This window comes from Trifolium pratense, linkage group LG1 (genome assembly GCF_020283565.1).
Source record: "Trifolium pratense cultivar HEN17-A07 linkage group LG1, ARS_RC_1.1, whole genome shotgun sequence".
Classification (NCBI taxonomy): Eukaryota; Viridiplantae; Streptophyta; class Magnoliopsida; order Fabales; family Fabaceae; genus Trifolium; species Trifolium pratense.
In genome coordinates, this window is record NC_060059.1 from 44,072,087 (window position 1) to 44,084,732 (window position 12,646).

The following is a 12,646-nucleotide window of genomic DNA, read 5'->3' on the forward strand; positions in this document are numbered from 1 at the left end:
ATCATGTTTGCAAAAAGGATGTTGAATTAATATTTATTGACACTGAATCTCAATTAGCTGATATTTTTACAAAACCTCTAGTTGAAGATCGCTTTAATTTTATTAAAGAAAATTTAAAAATTATAAAAAATCCCAGCTAAGCATTGTTGGACAAAATCTCACACTTGAAGAATGTCAGGAGAACATTCTTTCCCTTAACAAAAAAAGGAAGAACATTTCTTAAAAAGGATGATATAAATTTTATCCGAATTTCCTATTTTTTTAAAAAACAATTTTAAAACTTTTAAACCTTTTACTCTTCCTAGGTCATCTGTCTCTCTCTCTCTCGCCTTAACTCCTTCTCTCTCTCTTTTAGTTTTCCTAAGTACAAATTGCAACTATTCATAATTGTACTAAACCTATACCTAATCTATCAAACCATCATTTCCTATTCTCCATACACTCTATCATCATTATTTTATTTAACCAACACAAACTCAACACATTCTCATAATCACTTTCGAAAATCCTATTTTCCCACTGTTCATCAACTTGTCATTATCCTTTCATCTCCAAACCATTACAAAAAAAAAATGGCCAGAATTAAGAAACCTGGAAACAAGAACAAGAGAGACTGTTCTTCGTCATCCTCTCAATCACCAAAACGCTCACCCTCTCCTCCACCTGCTCCTTCTCCTAAACAAAAATCTGATACCAACTCTTCTTCAAACACATCTTTTAAATCTCTCTCGGACCATGAGAATGAGATGGAAGTTCAATCTTGTCCCTTACCTCAAAATGTTGCTGAAAACTCTAGTATGATAGAACCATCTCCAAACAAAATTACTGTATCCACTGAAATTTTGATTGGATCTATCCCTATTTCTTATGAAACCACCAAAAATATTCAACCAGTTCAATGCTCCCAAACAGTTATTGAAACTCAAACCCTTCTTCAAAAGGAAACTGCTACTCCCTAACCCAAAGTCAAAACTGTCAAAACTGCTTCAACTCCTTCCAAAACTAAAAAATCAAAATCACTTGATTTTTCGAAAGTTAGAAAGTCAAGTAGATTAGCCTCAGGATCTAAACCAGCAATAGACAAAACTGTGTATTCCATTTCTGATGATGACTCAGAAAAAACAAAATCAGATTCTCCAAAAGCCAAATCCATTCCTGAAATCAAAACTTATTCGAAAAGATCTTCATCATCCAAATCTCACACCAAACCCTCAAAGTCAGAATCCTCTGAAGAAGATATCATGATACGAAAGCTAAAAAGGTCTGCTCCCCTCATTCATGAGGGTTGCGAACAAAGTTTTGAAATCTTTGCCAAGAAAAAACCAATTCTTCCAGGCAGAGTATACAACTTTGACGACCTTGCAACACAGACCATGATCTTACCCAGTTCACCAATCCTCTTGGTTGGACTTCTTTGTTTAACATTAGAGAAACACATTACCCAAACCTTATCTCAGCATTTTACTTCAATGTTGTTATCCCCTCTGACAGAAACTCCATAGTCTCTGAACTTAAGAAAGTTAAGATCAAGATAACTGAAGAATTGCTTGGAAAGCTGTTGGACATACCAACCACGGGTCACAAACTATATGGAGAAATTTGGTTCTCCATGGCAGGAGTAAGTAAGAATACTCTTATGTCTGAGATTTTTGAACCTGGAACCAACCTCACAAAAAATCCACCCTCATCCAAGCTCAAACATGTTTTCAAGATGTTGCACAACATGTGCTTGCATTCCATCTTCCCAAGAAAAGGAAGCAAGGATAAGGTCACAGAAAATGACATGATGATGATGATGTATCACATGTTCAATAAGATCCCACTTAATCTACCATATGTCATGATTCAACACATGATATACACCATTGAGAATGAATCTAGGAAAGTCACTCTCCCTTATGGTATGTTTTTGACTAGAGTGTTCAACAAACTCAAAGTCAGTTTTGAATGAGAAGAAGGAAAGAATTCGTCTACCACATTCTCTCTAAAGAATGTTGGAAGGATGCAATTTATTGGAGATATTGAGGATCATACCACTTGTGATCAAGGCCAGAAAAGAAAAAGAGAGGAATTTGAAAAGGATAACAATCTGGACCTCTTGGCTGAAGTTATGACCACACAGGAAGACCATCCAAAGACCGTTCTCCCAGTCTCAGCTCCTAGTGAAAAAGCCAAAGAAGTTGTAAGTGAGAAAACCACCTCTGCTCAATTTAACCCTTTCGTTTCCTTAGAGTTTGATAATTTAAGAAATGATTTTGGAAATCCTGAAAATCAACACACCACTGTCTTGAATGATGGTTTTTCCACCATTAACAATCCTGTTAACACATCCATTTTCTCACCATTAATGACCTCACCACAAACTTTTTTTGATACAACAGATTTTTTGAAAAACTTCCTATCAACTCCTTCTGATTATTCAAAAATACATCAACCCATTTACACTGATGCTGGTCCATCCACATCATTTCCTCAGAATTTTGCTTCCATGAGTTCATTTTGCACTAGCTATCCAACCAATGACTCTGCTGCGTACCAAAACTCTGCAAACATTCCTCCTTTTGACACAAGACCCACCAAAAATTCAAAAGTTGAGCAAGATGTTTCAAAGACCAGAAAGGATATGGTCAAAATGTTTGAAGCCGTCAAGATTAACAACACTTTGTTGAGCTATGTTGTCCAGAAGCACCAACTCTTTAGAACCTGGCTCATAGAAGAATTTTGCCCTGTTATGCGTGTTACTCCACCTCCAACCAATCCTCCTCCACAAGTTCCAAACCTTCCAAAACTTGACAAGGATTCAAGCTCTGATGACTCTCCACCAGCTGATTCTTAGTAGCTCCTTATGATGCCTCCCACCTCCTTTTTTGCTGTTGACAAAAGGGGGAGAATGAATTCTGTAGAAATTAGGGGGAGATTGTGATGTTTTTAAAATTCGTTTGATTATGTGTGTTTTAAAATATTTCTGCTTTATGTATGTTTTAGAATTTGTAGATATAGTTGGAAGTTGTGTTGGTTTCAACTTCTAATTGTATGTTGTTTGAATTCTAAAAACTTAGATTATGTTTTGAATCACTTTTTGAATCATTAATCATGTTTTGGTAATTGTCACATGCTCTTGAATGAAGTTCTGATTAATGGGTATTATGTTTGATTCAAATTTATGTCTTTACATATTTTTACTCAATTTGCATTTGCATATTTTATAAATTGATAAAGAATGTTAAAATTGAGGGGGAGCTTTATATGATTAAATCACAAGTATTATTACTAAATATGGTTTAATCAGAATCACAATCAAAAATTAATTAGAGGTTTTGTCATCATCAAAAAGGGGGAGATTGTTGAGACAAAATCCTATTTTGATGTTTTAAAGATAACAACCCTTAATTAAATTTTAATTTGATTCTGATCATTTTGTGATCTAACAAGTGCTCTTGAGTGATTTAATTTAAGAACAGATGCAATGAATTAAATTAACCTTGTTTCACTCATAAGAAAAGAATCAAACACGTTTTAGACAAATCTGCCTCAGAGAATGATCTCAGATTGGTCTCCAGACTCACGTGTTCAAAAGCATAAGCACTTATTCAAGTCAACTTGGTACAAGACAAGAATGAACTTTTATGCTGGACTTATTAAAGGATCATAACAGTGCAAATAAGTCATTTAAGGCAAGAAATTGATTTAGGTTATTGAACTTACTCAAATAAGCTTCTTTAAGGAATAATAATTTCACATCTTGCAACAAGGCTCTATGTTCTCCAAGAACATCATTAAAGAAGATAATCTAGACCAATGAGAACTCAACAACAAGTACTAACAGCTTGCAAGGAAACTTCACATCTGATCCAAGTACAAGTTTATGACATGGGTGGCTACACTCTCCCATAAAAAAGTACTCATTTCACTATTCATGTGTCCTTTGAAGGACAAGTGAACAGTTGCTACTCTATGCCTTTGATGAAGTGTTTACAGTTGTATTACAACTTGCAACAGCTCTATTTTCGTTGGACCTTATCCACACCATTTCAGAGAATGGTCTCCAACATCCTGGAGAATGATCTCTCAGGTTTTTGCACTTAGGTGGCAATCTTATCCAAAGGCATTAAATCTTATTTCCACACATGGGAAATACATTTACAACGGATATACACTCAGAGACAACTCATTGACAGTTGGTTAAAGAATATTTTTGACCAACAAGTACAATGTGACAGTCAGAGACCATTAGAAGAATGATCTCCTGAAGCATCTAAAGGACAAAATCACATGGACTGTTTTGTTTCTCTCACAACGGCTATTTCTCCACTCACAACGTATATGTGTGATGTCCAAGCAACAAAGGAGCATCTCCATCTATAAATAGCACGTTGATTTGGTTGGAAGAGCAAGAACTTGAAGCACACAAAACAATCTAATACATTCCATCTCAAGCAATCAAGCTCTTCTTTTCACTCTTACTCTAAATCTCTCTAGAAATCTAGGATCATATTTTGTAGAGTACTTTGAGTGTATCAATTTGTAAGCTTCACAACCGGTTAGGTGTATAAGCTTAGATCCAAAAGAAATCATTGAAAAATCCTTTGGATTCTCTTAAGTCAATTGAGTATAATTGATTAAGGTTACCTTGTAAAGGTAGATCAGCTGGATATAGCTGGATACTTTGTGATCTTGGTTTTAGGTCACAAAGGGTCTTTGATCTGGGCTTAGATCAAAAGGAAGTTTCTGTAATCTTGGTCTAGATTATAGTGGATAATCTCACGCAAGTGGGTACTGGAGTAGCCCATACTATTAAGGGGTGAACCAGGATAAATTCTTTGTGTGATTCTATCTTCCCTTACTCTTTTATTTGTGCAAACACTAACTCACACGAATTACTTTATTGCACGTATATTCGAGGAGAACGTTCTCCAGTTAGTCTAACCATTTACTATCATAGTGTGTTATTGTGCTTAAATTGTTTTGCAGTTGAATTTTTAAAAGATCACAATTCAAACACCCCTTTCTTGTGACAAAAATTGTTACTTCAAGGTAGTCAAACCTTAAAGCATGTGTTACATAAATGTCTCTATATGATCTTTTTAAATAGGCTAAATAGACGTTAAAAACCTATTTCACATTTAAATTTTTATAATTTCTTCAACAATAAGAAAAAGCTAATAAAATGATTAGCACAATAATTACAATTTAATAAAATAACAAATATGATTAAATAATAATATATTTTTTCTTTGGCAAAAAAATAAAAATAAATAATAATATTATATAAATAATAATAATTAAATATAAACAGGCCGACCTATCAGGTTTTGTAGGCTTTTTTAGAAGCATGAGTCTGGCCTATTTATGTAAACAAACTTTTTCCAAAGCCTAAACCTGACATTTTTAATAAACAGGCTAGGCCAGGATTACAAAGGTTAGGCCGAAGGCGCTTGTAGGCCGTCTGGCCTATTCCCATCCCTAGGTGGCAACCAAAGGTGGTGCACAGAGATAAAGAGGTAGCAACTATAATACGGAAGATGTTCCATTTACCTGAATAACTGATTGACTTCAATGGTAAGACTTAAATTAGTTAATGATATTCTCTTAAAACGAATTTGTTTAAAAGATCAATATCGGTTGCGAAATGATCTGAATATATGTTTATAAAATAGAAACAATCCTCATCTTATAAGCCAATTTTGTAAAGATGAGTTATCTCTCATACTCAATTATAAGATAATTGTTTGAAAAATCCAAATTCAATTTTGATAAAAGTAATTCTTAATTAAATTTTATTTATCTCCATGTCAAACTCTTCATTGTTAAAACCTCATGCATTGTACAGGCTTTGCACCAGTATAGATCCACACAATTCTTTTTTTTTTTTAGTCCATTAGATTCACACAATTCTACCATCCTTTCACATTTAGTTTTTCAACTTTCATATATAATAATGTACAAAAAAAAAAAAAAAAAACTTTCATATATAATAATAAAACATCAAATACCCCAAACATTTTATAAAAGATTTTTAATCTTCTTCACCATCCACTTAAGGGAAGAACAAACTTACAATAATCATCCGGTTAAAAATATTTGTCTTTTGAGATATATTCTTTTCAAACAAACTAAATAAGAAAAGATTACAAAAAAAACACATTTCTTAATGTAAAAAATAAAATCTGTACTGTATAATTTAATAAGAAAAAACAAGAAAAACAATTTAATAATTGAATTTAAAAAAACAGAGTCCCACACACACAATATAATAATTAATAACAATAATGTTTATGTTACTAAAGTCCACCACTACTACAACTACAACTACATACACACTTTCATATTTTTGTTGTTAAAGTAAACAAAAGTCCTTTTAATTAATTAATTTATTTATTTATTTTTGTGTTAGTTTTCGTGTGTTGTGTGGTGTCATTTTGCGTGTATCCTTTTGGACTCTTGCCATTTCATTGCATCATCCATAAACAAACTGTCTCTCTTATCTCTCACTACATCCATGTCGGCCATCATCTCTTTCCTTTGAATTCAATCCACCCACAGATTCCAGTAAAATTCTCCTCTTTTTTCTTCTAAATTAGGATCTCACTGCACAGAATACAGATTTTTGGATCTTGAACTGTTTTTTTCTCTTCTTTTTCACCCCATTATTCTATATAAAAATAAAATAAAAAGTTCATGTTTTTAAATGATTCAGTTGCAATTTTCTTACTGTCTCATCAACCCTTTTTTCAAATTCTCTGTTTGAACCTTCCTCTGTAAAACACAGAACAGAAAAAGAAGGAAAAAAAAAAATTGGTGGGTATGAACAATTTCCATGAAATTTCAAATTTTGATAAACATGGCAGCAACCCTTTCATGGAGTCAATGTTTTGGAGACAAAGCAGTTAATTGTTGTCAAAATTGAAGAAAAAATATTTTTTTTTTGAAACCTGACTGAATTATGAGTCTGTCAGCAAAATTGAAGACTCGAGAGAAGCAGTGAGCAAACTGAGATTTTTTTTTACTGAATTTTGTGGACACGTGGCAAGCAATTTTCTTCTTGTTCCAGCGGTTACTGTGATCATATATGACTTTTCAGGTAGAAATAAGCTCATAAATTGCAACTTCACTAATCTTTTAATTCATGGAAGATAAAAATTAATGTTTTTTTTTTTTTTTGTCATCGTCAATTTTATTACTTAATTTGGTAAACTAATACAGTTGCAGAAATTTTGCAGTGAAAGTTTTTTGAAGATGAATACATTTATGGATTCAAGGGAAAATAATAATAATAAGTCATCAGAAGAAGTTGAAAGGTGTTTAGATCCTCAGCTATGGCATGCTTGTGCAGGTGGAATGGTTCAGATGCCAACAGTGAACAGTAAAGTTTATTACTTTCCTCAAGGTCATGCTGAACATGCATGTGGACCTGTTAACTTCATCAATTGTCCAAAAGTTTCACCTTTGATTCCATGCAAAGTTGTTTCTATCAAGTACATGGCTGATCCTGAAACTGATGAGGTTTATGCAAAGCTTAAGCTTTTTCCTTTGAGTGGAAATGGAAATGGAAATGATGTTCAAGATTATTATTGCAATGATGTTGTTGAAAATCAAGATAAGCCTGTTTCATTTGCAAAGACATTGACTCAATCTGATGCTAATAATGGTGGAGGTTTTTCTGTTCCTAGGTATTGTGCCGAGACGATTTTCCCTCGTTTGGATTACGCGGCTGATCCTCCTCTTCAGAACATTTTGGCTAAAGATGTTCACGGCGAGACGTGGAAGTTTAGGCATATTTATAGAGGGACGCCGAGGCGACATCTTTTGACTACTGGTTGGAGTACTTTTGTTAATCACAAGAAGCTTATTGCCGGGGATTCAATTGTGTTTTTGAGGGCAGAAAACGGTGATCTTTGTGTTGGGATTCGTCGAGCGAAAAAGGGTATCGGTGGTGGACATGAGGATCCTTCAGGGTGGAATCCTGTTGGAGAAAATTTTCCTCTTCCTTGGTTTACACAGAATGAGAATCAAATGATGAGAAACATTAACGACAATAACAGAAACGGTTTGAACTCAAGCCCAAATGTAACGGGGAGGGCAAAAGTTAGGCCAGATGCGGTCCTGGAAGCGGTAACTCTAGCTGCGAATAAGCAACCATTTGAGGTTGTTTACTACCCTCGCGCAAGTACACCCGAGTTTTGTGTGAAGGCGCCTTTAGTAGAGGCGGCAATGCAGATGCGATGGTGTTCTGGAATAAGATTCAAGATGGCCTTTGAAACCGAGGACTCGTCTCGAATTAGTTGGTTTATGGGAATTGTATCTGGAGTTCAGTTTGTTGATCCCCTTCTTTGGCCCAACTCACCTTGGAGGCTTCTCCAGGTAACATTATTATCAAACTTTATGTAAATTAACATCATAACAAAAAATTTCATACTACTAAAATATGGTGATTTCATTCTTTCTAATGTTTGATTTATTTTAGACCGAAATAGCTTATATCACCAATAATGTGCTTAGTTATTAAGCAAATTTGTATCTTTTACACAAGGCACAGTTTCTTATTGCTAATTGAATTTATTTTTGGACAATTTCATTACTATTTAATGAACTCTGATGTTTTTTTTTTGCATCCACTAATTTATTTTGAATATGATACCATTTAATAAGACTAATTGCAATTTGATTTCTCATACTAATTTTCTCAAGTTATAATTATAGGTTAAATGGGATGAACCAGATTTACTGCAAAATGTGAGAAGGGTAAGTCCATGGTTAGTTGAATTGGTTGCAAACATTCCTTCCATAAACCTTTCCCCTTTCTCGCAACCAAGGAAGAAATTGAGATTGTCGCCGCACCAAGATTTCCCCTTTGACAGCCAAATTCCGGTGCCGACGTTTCCAAATAACCTTCTAGGTCCGAGTAACGTATTTCGTTGTCTACCCGAAAATACTCCTGCTGGCATGCAGGGAGCCAGGCATGCTCATTATGGTCTTCCAATATCGGATCACCACCTCAGTAAAGTTCAGTCAGGTCTATTTTCGGCCGGTTTCGTGCCTTTTGATCATGCTACTAAACTACCTACTGTCTCTAATAACCTAATGATGCAAAAATCTAGCATGAGTGAGAATGTGTCTTGCTTATTATCTATGGCAAGTTCTACTCAGTCTTCGCAGAAATTCGATGACAAAAAACCTCAGCTTGTTCTTTTCGGCCAAAAAATTCTCACTGAGCAACAGATCTCTGGTGTGTTAGATAATAATATTATTAGGGCTTTAAGTATTGGGCTTTATATGTTAGTAGTTTAGTAGTCCATTAGGAATTATTATAAATTGTATTGTAATCCTTATTTTGTTAAGTAATGCTATTATAATATTATTGAAACCCTAGCCGTCACTTTGTGTTTCTCTCTGAACTTTAACATGGTATCTAGAGCAAGGTTCGATCCGCCTTGAACCACCTGTTGGTTTCCGCTGTCGAGTTCTCAAAAATTTGGGAACGAAATTGTGAATTGAGTTTGTGGAATTTTGAGTTAAGGTTAGTTATCTAAATTAGTTTGATTTGATTTTGTGGATTTCTTCTTTGATGGTTAGTTTATTGAAAAAGAAAAAAAAACTTCTGAATTGCGGACATAGTGAGATTGATTTTGTGATTTTGTATCTACCGCTGCCACTCGTACGGGGTCTGTCTTTTGAATTGTTAGTGAGCAAGGTGGGATCTGATTTCTTGGTTTTGCTTGCTACTTTGCAATTGAATTGTGAAGAAAATTAAAAAAAATTGTATTTGTGGTTTTGTTCGGTTGAAGAGTTTTACTCTAAAAGAATTGAAGCAGCTTGTTGGGAGTCTTTTATAGTGTTTCTGCGGGTCTATTGGTTTGAAGTATTGTGCCGATGTTGTGCTATGTTATTTTTGGTTTATAGCTGCTCGTCTGTTAATTTTCGGGTTACAGATGCATGTTGGTGGTGTGGCCTTGGAACATTTGCTTCAGTTTGGGGCATTTGATTGATGCTGATTAAGTTGTATCTTGTTGGTGGCAACATGTTGATTGCATGTCAAGCTGTTTGAGAAATTTTTTGTGTGATTTGGTTTCGTTCGGTTGTGGGGGCAGTTTCATGTTTATTTGGTGAGTGAAAGCTCGCAATCTGTCTGTCTGGTGAGGGAATACTCACATTGAATCCGGTGAGGGAATACTCACAATTTGAAATTTGAATCCGGTGAGGGAATACTCACATTGAATCCGGTGAGGGAATACTCACATTGAATCCGGTGAGGGAATACTCACATTGAATCCGGTGAGGGAATACTCACATTGAATCCGGTGAGGGAATACTCACATTGAATCCGGTGAGGGAATACTCACAATTTGAAATTTGAATCCGGTGAGGGAATACTCACATTGAATCCGGTGAGGGAATACTCACAATTTGAAATTTGAATCCGGTGAGGGAATACTCACATTGAATCCGGTGAGGGAATACTCACATTGAATCCGGTGAGGAATACTCACATTGAATCCGGTGAGGGAATACTCACATTGAATCCGGTGAGGGAATACTCACAATTCGAAGTCTGAAATCTGAAGAAGTTGAATTTGAAGCTATTAGTTAATTTAGTTTATTTTCGGGTTGATTTGTAACAAGCTCAAAGCTTAGTAAGCTTTAGCTTGAGGGAGGGGTAGTATTAGAAATAAAATATTTAGTTAGAGTAGTTTGATTTTCGTTTTTTGTTTGACAAACTCTCGATGATTATCTGATAATGCATCGTGAGTTTGAGGGGAAGTGTTAGATAATAATATTATTAGGGCTTTAAGTATTGGGCTTTATATGTTAGTAGTTTAGTAGTCCATTAGGAATTATTATAAATTGTATTGTAATCCTTATTTTGTTAAGTAATGCTATTATAATATTATTGAAACCCTAGCCGTCTTTCTCTTTTCCTATTTGTTTCTCTCTGAACTTTAACATGGTGTTCGTTCATCAGATGGAAATGCCGATAAAATGAGTAACTTCTCCGATGGTTCGCGAACTCCTCTTCATCAACAAGGCTTACAGAAACACCCCTCTTGTGACAGTTTCCCAAGGTATAAGGATAACAACCAAGAAACTGAGACGAGTTTGGAGAGTACTACTGATCACTGCAAAGTTTTTCTCGAATCGGAAGATGTTGGTCGGACAATTGACCTCTCTTTACTTGAGTCTTATGATGAACTGTACAGAAAGCTGGCAGAGATGTTTGGCATAGATAAATATGAGAAGGTAAGTCGCGTGCTCTACCGGGATATATCAGGAGCAGTCAAAAACATTGGAGATGAACCATTCAGGTAAGAATCACAATCAAACCCTCTTGAATTGCAAAATAAAATATATTTCATCATATCTTTAGGCCCTCTTTGGATAAACGTTAAATAAGAGCTTATAGTATAAATACTTATCATATAAATGCTCGTTTCTATTAATAATAAGTAAAATAAAGTCAAACTATTTTCATAAGATATCATGAAGAACTTGTAGAAATAAGCTGAAAACAACTTATAGACATGTCATAAGCTCTCACATATAGTCTCAAAATATTTATACTGGTAAATAAGCTCAAGTAAGTTAATCCAAACAGACTCGTAGAGCTTGAGATGTTTCCTTATTACATCTTTGATGTTGTTGCAGTAAATTTACAAGAACAGCAAGGAGGTTGACTATTCTAATGGATTCAAGAAAATAAATTATTCTTTCAATTTGTACAGCTGGTTCATGAAATCCTTCATTGAGCAATCGAAGGATGCAAAGTGATCTAATTTTTTAATGTTTGGATTTTGAAATTTTCAATGTAGTGATCAAAATTTATTTTAATTACCTTGCTTAATTTATCTTTTCAATTAAATTTTTGTGGGTAGAAGAGATTAATACGATTTATTTATTTAAAAAAAAAAAAAAGTATTCAACTTGAATACATAATTGAACCATTCACCTTTATAGAGATTGTAATTTTGTCTCATTTATCTTCTTGTTGCTACCTTATACATAGTAATTTACCAGCTATTACTTTAATCATTCTTGAATCATATGAAAATCTAAGGCCTAAAATGTATGTAACATCATTACCTATAAAATAAGGTCATGTCAACAAAATAATGAATGTTCTATTTTGGTTGGTAAGAAATTGGTGCATGATTGTATATTTCTTATATATATCATGAGAATAACAACAAGCAAGAAATTAGAAAAATGTGAACAAGTTTCCATTCAAGAGACACATCATGTTAATTTTTTGGAAGGATGCACCCATAATCTTCCCAATTGATATTTTCGCGTGAGAGGGGAGGAAAAAAACAATTAATACTAATTAAAAAAAGGGTTTGAAAGTTTAATCACAACTAAAAGGGATCCGGATTGACTGTTGTAGCAGGTGCACGCAGTAGTCAATCTAGATCATTGATTTATGATCAAGTTGTTAAGTTTTTTTTTTTGAAGAATTTGTTGTTTATAACACCCCGAACTAACTATCCTTAAAAACGTGATCTTAAAAACTTTTTAAAGATAAGTAGCCGGAGCGCTACGGAAAAACATTTTCAAAAACGATCGTGCACATGACACGAAACGTCGCAGCGGAAAACATAACATAAAGGATTTTCAAAGCAATGAACAAAATAGTTCAAAAGATAATTCATTAACA

At 34.2% G+C, this 12,646-nt stretch overlaps 1 protein-coding gene across 2 annotated transcripts; it reads left to right on the forward strand.

Moving 5' to 3' along the window:
- The first annotated feature begins 6,301 nt into the window (after positions 1-6,301).
- On the forward strand, positions 6,302-11,836 carry LOC123884233 (auxin response factor 18-like). Of its 2 annotated transcripts, none has more exons than XM_045933298.1 (5): positions 6,302-7,081; positions 7,210-8,361; positions 8,701-9,226; positions 10,946-11,300; positions 11,641-11,836. In XM_045933298.1, the coding sequence occupies exons 1-5, from the start codon at positions 7,070-7,072 to the stop codon at positions 11,693-11,695; spliced, it is 2,100 nt and encodes a 699-aa protein (XP_045789254.1). In that variant the 5' UTR covers positions 6,302-7,069; the 3' UTR covers positions 11,696-11,836. The 2 variants fall into 2 exon arrangements, with proteins under 2 accessions (XP_045789254.1, XP_045789262.1); XM_045933306.1 differs by having other exon boundaries at positions 6,405-7,081; positions 7,221-8,361.
- The last annotated feature ends 810 nt before the right edge of the window (positions 11,837-12,646 follow it).